At 46.7% G+C, this 10,415-nt stretch overlaps 1 protein-coding gene across 1 annotated transcript in view; it reads right to left on the bottom strand.

Moving 5' to 3' along the window:
- Positions 1-1,107: 1,107 nt before the first annotated feature.
- LOC146193453 (uncharacterized) overlaps positions 1,108-10,415 on the bottom strand; it is a 50,285-nt gene continuing 40,977 nt past the window's right edge. Inside the window, exons 4-8 of the mRNA XM_084602759.1 lie at positions 8,981-9,130; positions 8,620-8,737; positions 5,619-5,801; positions 4,965-5,100; positions 1,108-2,722 (exon numbers count right to left, since the gene is read on the bottom strand). Of these exons, the coding sequence (XP_084458885.1) occupies positions 1,618-2,722; positions 4,965-5,100; positions 5,619-5,801; positions 8,620-8,737; positions 8,981-9,130 (1,692 nt within the window). The 3' untranslated portion in view covers positions 1,108-1,617. The remainder of the gene's footprint in view (positions 2,723-4,964; positions 5,101-5,618; positions 5,802-8,619; positions 8,738-8,980; positions 9,131-10,415) is intronic.

Here is a 10,415-nt window from a genome sequence, read left to right as displayed (position 1 = left end):
TTAAAATTTCAGCTGTCTAGTGGAGTTGGCTGTTTTAGCTTCGTTCAAAACACATCAGTCGGTTGAAAGACCGAAGATGTATATGTAGTTATGCGACTGACGCCCATGTATGACAGACGTAGTCTGTTTAATGCATAGATAAACAACAACCTTTCATCAAGGAAATGGGCATAAAAAGTTATGCAGATTTGAAAAGAGCGGCAAACACTAAAAAAAAAAAAAAGTACTTCAAAGTTACGTGCACATTGTACTGCATATTCATCAAAATGAGACCTGCGGCTAGAAAATTCAGTCTCAAAATATTCCTGCACGGCTTGTGCACATAAGGAGTTGGCCTCTCGTTCCTGTCTGTCACTTTCTTGGCATAATTAATTGACAAGGATTCTGAGAAATTTTTCAAATATCAAAGAAGCGTACCTTGTAACATATGGCTGTTGTCAATTCCTTCCGGGCAACTGAGTGGTGAATTCTCAAGTGCTTATTGAATCAGGATCTTAAGTACTCCGAGAACATTTGTGTGCAGTAGGTGCACGGCAGCTTTTTCAAAAGAAAAAAAAAATTGTCCAAAAGGGCGATAAGCTCTGGTTTCGGGTAATGCAGTCCACTAGAATATTCTCTTCGTAGAATATTGTACATGTGGCTGCTGCTTTCGCTAGTTTCAAGGATAGCGCAAGCGTCACACCCGAAGTTGATTAACTTAACGATACATCCAGCGACGTAAGGTGAACCGGAATGTGGGACAGTGGGTAATGGGATGGCAGGAGATGCCATCACTTTCTTCAGTCCCTCGGTTATTGATTGCGGCGCAGCAGAAATTATTCTTTTTTTTTTTTGCATCGACGCAAGGTACCTTGATTTTGCTCTCAGATGAAACGTCCGTCTTGACATTGTAAAGTGCAACTAGCTGTTACGGTCCTCGCATCTAGCATATGTCGTTCCCTTTCGTTCCCCACCACTGGCATCCCTCCTCAACTCACTTGCCAGGAGCACTAAAGAACATTCAGTCAATTCGCAATATCCCTTCCTGAGAGTTTCAATCATTAGAGAATGCAACTTTGGGTGCTCCGCAGAGCGTGACAGAGAATGATAAAGAAAAGGAAACTGCAATATGACAAAAAAAAAGCCTTTTTAATGTCAGTTTGTTCTATCCATTGTCACAACGTTGTACATGACAATAAATAGCATGAGATCTTTGATCCAGACAGCCTTTGTAAGGTATCCTCCTGGCACAAGGAACATGAGAATGAAATGACCATTAGACCGCTTAATTACAGGAAGGCAGCTGCAGGAAGTTGAGCAATAGCTATCACACCGTTGATCACCTGAAGCGACGATGCATGTCTTGGCATTATTTGTTGGCACACACATACTCGTGGAGGAGCCACGCAGGCGTCGATTACAATATGGTACTGAGATTTCCTACTGCACAAGTAGGGCAGGGGTTCCAAGCATGAGCTCATGCACCGCTCCATAAATAAAAATGCACATAAGATTCTTTTGGTCCTTCAAGAGTAGGGCAAGTCACGAACCCTGTGGCGCACTGTCCCACATGCAAACGCCAAGTTTGCTATGTATCGTACAGCTTGTCATGTGGGATCCACACGTGTTGCCTATTCATCAACGAGTTCCGCAGTTGACAAATGCCACTGACGTCTTCCTGCGTGGTGTCTTCCGCTCGCAGCCGGAGGACTGTCCAGACGTGGTAGGTGACGACGAACCATCACCAAACTCTGATGACGAATGCCACGCGCTCTCAACGGTAGACGGCGATGACGCAGTTGACGACGCCTCTTCAAACGCAGTTGACAAGGCCTCTTCAAACTGCGGCGGCTCTCCAATATCAGTCGGTGTTCCTTCGTCCACCGGCGCCATTCTCAGGAGGGGCGGGGTCTGGCGCGACGTTCCAGGCCCGGACGTGTCCACTGCGAGTCGTTTTTTGTGTGTTCCGTCACCAGCCGTCAGTGACGCGCACTTCGAATCGGGCGCCGCGTCGGTGACGTTGAAGAGCTCCGTGACGCGGACCCGATGCGTAGCGGCGTCCGTGTAGTAAAAGGCCATGAGCGCGTTCTTCTGCTGCGTCACGTCCAGAATTTGCTCGAGCTTGTCGGCGTCCTCCTTCCGCTGGCAACGCTCTATGCACTCCTTCTCCCAACTCAGCGCCTGGTTCGTGAGCGTAATGGCGTCCACAGAGGCCTCTTCGTCGCGATCCTCACTCAGCGTGCGCAAGGCCTCTACAACACTCTGCCTGCGGCAGCGCTCCACAGGTCCTCCTCCGGCCACACCCTGCGGCCCTGAGGCGCCTTTCGAAAGGTTCATGGTGAAACCGAAGTTGAGCGAGCTGACCACGGTGGTGTCCTCGCTGCCAGTGCGGCGAGGTCCCATCGCCAGTCCCGCGTACGATGACTTGCGCTGTTGCGCGCGCTGGCGTTGCTGCAATCTCGGGTTTCCGCGCACCAAATCCTCGAGACTGCGGCTACGCAGGTCGTGTCGAAGCATGGGCGCGGGCACGCGACGCGGCAGCTGGCCCGTGGGTGTCTTGGGCCGGGGCTCGGGCTCGTCGGGAGTGTAGTTGAACTCAGTGATGTTGAGCTGGCAAGAGAAGCGCGCGCTGTACAGCGGGTGCTTGCTCTGCAGCTTGGAGGTGAAGTCGCGGGCCACACCGAGGGTGCGCAGGAGCCGCCGTCGGATCTCCCGGCGAAGCTTAGGAAGCAGCTGCCACATCCTGCGCAAAGGAAAGAGGGTGGTGGGCTCAGTACTAGGCGGCACAGCGCAAGTGGGATGCCGCTTAATTGTACTACTCTCTGGCCCTTACTTTTGCCATGGCACACCGACAGGTAAGGTATCACTCAAGAAAGAAATAGGTTATACATACACTTTACCCTTTACAAAAAAAAAAAAAAAAAAAAAAAAAGCTGTGCGGCAGATGTGATTTAAACCTTCCGCAAGGTGCCCACTACTACATTATAATCTCAATAATTACAACTGGTCCGGTTTGCGATGCCGCGTAAGTTGGAAATTCGGCCGGCCCAGAAAGGGGTCATGTCGAAGTCCAAACACAGAAAAGACACACTCCAAGCGCCCCGTCCAAGCATAGTTTCGTTTTCTGACCTTCAGCTCTCAGCCCGCAGCGATAGCGATTATCGGTCGCGCACCAGCTTTACAAGCCTAGCTACGCTATGTTCCGGACCCTGAGTGGCGCGTCGGTGTTCTTTTTTCGTTATTTAAGAGTGACGCTCGTTAAGCCCGCTTCACAGTTTTCCGCGCTTTCCGGAGCACAATTACCGGACAGCCTTACCAGTGCGCCCGTTTGCGCTGATTGTCCGTGAACTTGGCACCTTGCCAAGACGTCGCGGGCCGGTAGCATCACGGCCAGTTGCTAAAAAATTATTTGCTTTTGCGTAGTACCTGACGCTAAAACTTTCACGTTGCGCACTCGTTACCGTCCCGCGAGTTCTTTAACCGCCGAATGTGCGTGCGTTCTCCGCGCTGAATGAAAATGCGCGCTTATCACGAGATGGATCGTTGGTAGCGTTGCGATGCCACTGTCGCTGGCGATGGCGCTTCATCGCAAACATGTCGTCCTCTCGCAAATGGTTCTGCGCATGTTGTAGCGGCGCTTCGACGTTTCATGGTTCGCCACCAAGTGAAAAATGCGTTGCTACCGTTGGCCCATTGCGCGACCAAACTTGAACGAAGACACAATCACAGCGAGCGTTTTCGTACCCTCTTTTACGCAACAAGCAATGTGAGAAGGAAGGAAAGCATTACAGGAGTCATGGCGAGGAAACGTGGTGCGCGACCCAGGTGCTTAGAAAGCAGAAACGCGAAGGAACGACAGAGGGAATTAGTAGCCGTTGCGCAATCTTGTGCAAAACGGGAGCAAGCGTGGACGCTGATGGAGAGAGGAAATGAGTAGCACTCCCCCTGAACATGTGGTGCGATATACAGTGCCACGAAGGGGAAGTGCATTTGCTGTTCCGCGCTGCCACCGAGCGGATTTCAGAACTCCACTATAACTGCGATATATCGCTTCGCGCGACCGTATAGTGTGCGGTATGACTTTACATACAGTTCTATGGTAGGCAGGCCAATTGCCGGCAAAAACCGCGTTATAACCGGTCCCGCACTATAAGTGGTTACGTTGTAACTGGTTTCCACTGTATAAGCACTCGCAGTTCCAGTAAACCAGAATAATGATTATGGTTTTTTGACAAGGCATGGTACCCACATTTACAGTCAGGCACGCTAATGTACGTGCCACGAATTTATGCGCAAAAGCAAAACCCACATTTTATTTACTCTCTGAAACTGTAGTATCTATTATAGTTAGTCTGAAATTATCTTTTATTCACTATAAATATGAATCGATGCAGTTGTTAAACTAGTCTATCAGGGCAGTAAATTTAATTAATAACTGCCCACTAATGGTGATGACTTGAAATCCCTACAAGCTACTATAGATTTTTTGTATTTATTTGTGATGCTAATTACAGTATTTCAGACCAAGAGATGCTTATTGAACACCTTCTGCAAGTGATGGAATATAATAGCTCATTTACATATGAGTTAGGATGAAGAGTGAAGGGGGGGGGGGGGGGACTTCAAGCATTGATGCACTCAGCTTTCTAGCAGGGAGTAGGGGACAGAATGCGAAGTAAGATCTGGGAAAAGAGAGCGAAGTTGCATAGCCTTGATTCTGGCACAGAGAGCTTTCGCGAATGTCACTCTGAGCCGCGGAAATCTGCACAGTGCAAACATATTACACGGCTTTTGCTAAGTTTAGACCACTCTGCGACAGAGCATAAGCAGTTTTTCTTTTCTAAACAAAACTACACAGCGAGACATGACTAGGAAGTTATAACACATACAAGAACTATAGGTTCACAAAAGAATGCACTGAAGTGGCAAAATGAGCAAGAGGAAGTGGAAAAGGGCCTTTATGTACACACAGCAAATGCACTCACTTGCAAATGACAACAATGGTGATGTCTATGGGCAGCACATAGGGGATGGTCAGTATGGATAGAAGCTTCATAGGACGATGCCTGAAGAGCCAGTTGATGACACCTTTGTTCAGCTGGTCAGAGGCATCCTGGATGGCTGCATACGCACAAGGAAGATGACTGAATAACTGCCTTTGCCTATAGAATTGAAAATGTATTTTAAGTGGGGAAAACTAATAATGCCAAATGCACTGACAAACTGTTTTTCACTTGTTAGTTTATATGTAAGGGCCACTCTGTTGCAGCATAGCAGTTGCTGGCATTATCTGTTAGTACTTAGGGCATTTCATTATATGACTTGAGAATTTGTCTAGAGCACTAAAAGTGTAGCAGCACATAGATCCTCTAGGTTTTGCCATACGCTCAAGCACTGACAAGGTCATGTGGTGAACTATGGTGGTTTACCAACGTTTTACCAAACAGAGTCATTGTGAAGCAGACCTCAACCAAAGTTTTTTCATGACTGCTCACAGAAATGTGCAAGTGTATATTTGTGTGGCATATACCACAGTTGTGTTAAGAAAAATGCTGCAGCATATAAAAAGTGCAGCATAAACGGCACGGTGATACCATGAAGAAGAATGGCATGTTTAACAGTTTGCTGCCTGTTCTCACCTCTCACAATTGTCTCTGGAAGGCTGTCAGTAAGAGCAAACTCCTGTCGCTGCTTGCAGCTGGAGCAATTGTCAAATGGATGATGCTCTGCATCTGAGTCTGCACTCAGCTCGGGGCTCGTCTCAGGGGCAGCCACCACAAAGCTGGACTCCACTGCCAGGCAGCTCGTGCATGAGATCATGTCTGAAAAAACACAAAACACGAAATGCTCGCACACTACTCTGGTTAAAAGTACTTTGCGATGATGTAAAAAAGCAACAAATATTTAGGTTATGCAGCCAATCTCCTCTGCTATATACCATCAAGTTGTGAGTCACCACCAAGTACAAAGAACAGGTCAGACATATTGCACAGGTACTGCCATGTACAAGATGGCTTCAGGGCAGTTTTTAGACCAGCTTATGCAGAATCCTGCTGTACACACAAACATAAGCATTGCTTTACATTTAAGTACTGCATCAGAAATGGGAAACTATTAGAAATGGAAAACTAAGTAAAACAAGCTACCATAACCACGGAGCTATTTTAGTTCTCTGTTAACTGAGTCTCATTTCTAAATGCGACATATGAAGTTGCTGGCACCTGCATTGCAAGAGAAAAAAAAAAAAGCAATACTGTCACTAAATGGCAAAGTACTTGTTTACCTGCTTGCAATCGCATCCAAGTGCAGGCTGTTGGCATTAGAAAGAAAAGCACAGCAGAATCACAGGCAAGTTGGAAGGGAAGAGGTAAGTTAATAGCAATCAACTGCACTGCACACCCTTCTTGCACTGCCCATCAAGCAGACTGCAGAAAGCATCTTTAACCTGTTTAGGTAGTAGTGGTGCCTATTCAATTAAGCTCTATGAAGATGACTACAGGACATGCAAGATTTGCATAACACAAGCTTTTACACTTGTTCAAAATTAAGTGCCATGCATGAAATGCAATAGAAAATCACTTGTAACATTTAAGTTCTTAGTGCACTCATACTCTCCGCTCTCCTGCAATAGAGATAAAATATTTCCATGACAAGGTTATATATAGCAGAAAGTAAAGCCGCGTTCAGACTACGTGCGCATCCGTCGTAAGTATCGCATTTATCGCAGTGCGCATAGTGGCTGGAACTCCCGTTTACGTAGCTTGCGACCGCACATGTTCACACTGGGCCATTCGGTAAGATACGTTCTTTACGACCGGCCAATCAGCGCTCTCAACATGGCGCTGGTTAGCAAGCGGCTGATAGCAAAGGTCTGGGCTCTTCAAGCTCAAAATGAGATGTGAAAGAAAAGACTGGACACACAAATAAAATACGAAAAAGAACAATGGGTATATTAACAATTAACAGCTCGATTATAAATACACTTCGTTTCACACACGCACGTTCGCACACAGTTTTCAAACGTCCGCTCACCGTGTTGACGCACCGCTCACTCCTTCGCACATTTCACGCGCCCGCTCTCATTGTCGACGTACTGCGCACTCCTGCTCGGTGTCCCGTGATCGCACTCTCTCGCACCAAAACAGGCGTACGGTCCGCCTGCATCCCTGCTTGCGATTTTACCAGTGCCCCGCAGCGATCTTGGAGACGGGCCGGGGCGGTGACTCAAAGGCCGTACTACTGACTCCAAACAATGAGCCGGGGCGCGCGGCAGACTCGGAAACGTCCGCGGAACCTCGTCCCCCCTCAGAAAATGCTGTTTTTCTCTTTTACGGTGAGCTTCTTTCAAACTTCGACGAGTCCGCACCAGCTCCGTTCTGCGGCCCGACCGCAACGTCTCCCCGCATCGGCCTTTCGCTTCAGGCCAACTGTTTCCTCACTTGTCAACGGAGCCGATGGGCTGCGAGAATGCACGGGGATGAAGCGGGCATCCCCCGCCTCCATAACCTCACTTTTCTAAACTAGAGGAAACATTTGCTTGTTGAGAGCTTGTTCGCGCATGAAAAAACGGATTGATAAACCACTTACTACTATGACTCAGCACACTGGCAATTTGCAGCCAGGCATCGTTTTGCACTTCTCTCTGTGCGATTTCAGCTACTCGTAGTAGAGACAGTAGAGAGCCGGCTGCCGAACTTTTTTTATGAGAGGCTGATAACTCCACAGCGAAGATTCCGCACTGCACATGATCAAGCTGCGGACAGACACAATCACTGACACAGACACAATCACCGACAAAACACCAATAACACCGGCGAGCCGAGACACTGCAGCAGAGTAGGAGCGTTGGATGATGTCGCCTACTAGTGGTTTGCGCGCGAAATCTGAAAGGACCGGAAGCCCCGTGACCGGAAAGGGAAAACCGAAACGGCTGTGCGCATTGGTCGCGCGTAACAGACGTATCTTTAATAGTCGTAAAAGTCGCGGGTCCTCCGACATTTACGCCCACGCTTGCTGCGTACGTTGCGCATTTTACGCTCAATACGACAGCAGTCTGAACAGACACGTTACGTTTTTTGCGCTTACGCTTACGATCCTTACGAACGATACGTGCGTTGCGCACGTAGTCTGAACGCGGCTTAACATGTACTCAGTCAGTTAAACACTTTTTCATTGCCATGATACCTCAGCTCTGCAAGTTCAATTTGCACCACAACCGGATAAAACTCGAGAACAATGTGCAGATGCCCTTCAAAAGTAGCCCTCTGCCAATGGTGTGAAATAATTTTCATGGTGATGCCATGGTTAATTACCTCTCATTTGCCTCCCTGTTCAATGGCTAATATGACATGCAAAGGGATTAGTCTCATTATGAGAATTTCGTGATGCCATTGGCTTATATGTCTACTTTGAGGAATATCTGTCACTTCGTTTTTGGGTCACATCCAGCTATAGGAGCTTTGAGCTTTTGTATGCAACTACTTTAATTGAAATATTAATTTCATTGCAGTTTAAAAGTATTACCATCATGTATTCGTGTTAGCATATCCCTCAGATATGCAGCATTACTGATGGTATAAATAAAGCAAATGTATGCAAACAACAATCCTGACACCCCAATGTTGCAATCAGTAGACTTACTGTGCTTCTGGAGGAAGCGAACAGCATCATCAAAGCCTTGCTGACACATCCGGCTGAGGATCTCAGGGTCAGGTGGGAAGAAGATGCGAGCTGCTCTGTACAAGTTTCCAGGGCAGATCTATAAGAGAAGGAGAAACAAGAAAAGATCTTCAAAGTAAGAGATTTGGAATAGCCCACAAAACAGATTCGGGCTTTCCCCCCAGAGAAAGTCGCTCCTTCAGACACAGCATTGAGAATGCGACAATGTAACCTCTACATTCAGCTGAACTTTCTCTCCAATACATAAGTTGTGCTGCACAATTTGGAAGTGATGTTACTGACAGCATTCAGTTAGGAATAGGCTTTGGGATAAGACACTTACCGAGATGCTAGTGTTGCTAAAGTTGATCTGTGTGAGGTTGTAGGTGTCATCGATTGGACAGATGTCACTGTCACCTGCAAACGGGGACACAGTCACTGTGTTCTCGTCCAGCGATGGCTGGTTGTCACTGAAGCCACCATCCATGTATGACTGCAATTAAAAGACAAATCATATAAGCCGAGAGCAATCGGAATGCATATGGTATGAAAGTATGTCACTATGGAACTGAGAAAAATAAAATAACATAAAAGTTGAGTAGCCCTTCTTTTAAGCACCTCAGCCGCAGGAGCAGCAGCAAGAAAGAATTACAAAAAGGAGTGCGCAAATATTAGAAATTTTAAATACAAATAAAATATGTTTTTTATTTGATTAATACTCAATTTTAGAAATAAATATTCAGCAGCTACCAAACACGACTGACTTTCATAAATTGCAGCATGGCAAAACTACAACAGCTGGGCTAATTATCCGAAGATTCAGTTGAAAGTGTTAGACAAATTCTTCTTGATCATTTACTGCATGGAATAATCACATTCAAGTGCTGCAGGATTTGTGCCACTTGTGAAACTCTTATAGTGGGCTTCCACAAACAAAACTACGAAAACAAGATGGCTTATAACCTGCTTTGACTTTTAACAGCTTCGAGCATTCACAAGCCCATTTTCTTTTTTTGTAATCTTCCCATAATGTTCTAAGTACTTCACGCTCAAACATGACACTCGTGTTTTCGCGTAACAGACTCCTCTAGCGATAGCTCCGTCATGTCATTTTGGTCAACCATGGTTAAGGGAAAGGCCAGCTGCGAAATTCTGCATGGAACCCCGAATGTAATGCAGGACCAGTGGTGATGTCAACAGCGGGGCAAGAGATCGCATACAAACCCTGTCAATTTCATATTGCAGTCAGTCCGTGCACCTCTGGCATATATGCGCTAACGGACGGCACCTTAAAAAAAAAAAAGAAAAAAAAAAAAGAAAAAAAAAAGAGGTGGGGGGAGAAGAATGGCTCCAGAGGCTGAGCTCAAATCACCGCGCATAGTTTTAGTTTCTCAGCTTCGCAGCCAGCCGCGCGGATGGCAGATATAGACTGACCCGCACTTGCGAGCCATCTGAACCAGTGAGCTCTGATGCGGACTGGCGCAGCATCGATTTCTTTCGTTTTTTTTTTTTTTCTGTTAAGAAGCGGTCTCGGTGGGCGCTTACTCGCATTGCCCTCACTTGCGTCAGCAAATATGCTCTTCCAACACCCCGAAACCGCGCTTCTGTCTCGGGCTGTTCGCTGTTAATACGATATGAAGCATGACGCCTCTTCACAAGGCTTTGCAGCGTTTTCGGTAGATGTAATTTTTTTTTCTTTGCCATATTTATATTTAGCTGAACCTTCCCGATAATTCGCGCATTTCTTCCGGTCTCGTGAAGCTCGAAATTAGAATTTT

The sequence above is a fragment of the Amblyomma maculatum genome, chromosome 4 (genome assembly GCF_055883805.1).
Source record: "Amblyomma maculatum isolate TAMU_Amacu chromosome 4, ASM5588380v1, whole genome shotgun sequence".
Classification (NCBI taxonomy): domain Eukaryota; kingdom Metazoa; phylum Arthropoda; class Arachnida; order Ixodida; family Ixodidae; genus Amblyomma; species Amblyomma maculatum.
The sequence above is the reverse complement of the archived record's forward strand: the minus strand, read 5'-3'. Positions and strand labels throughout refer to the sequence as shown.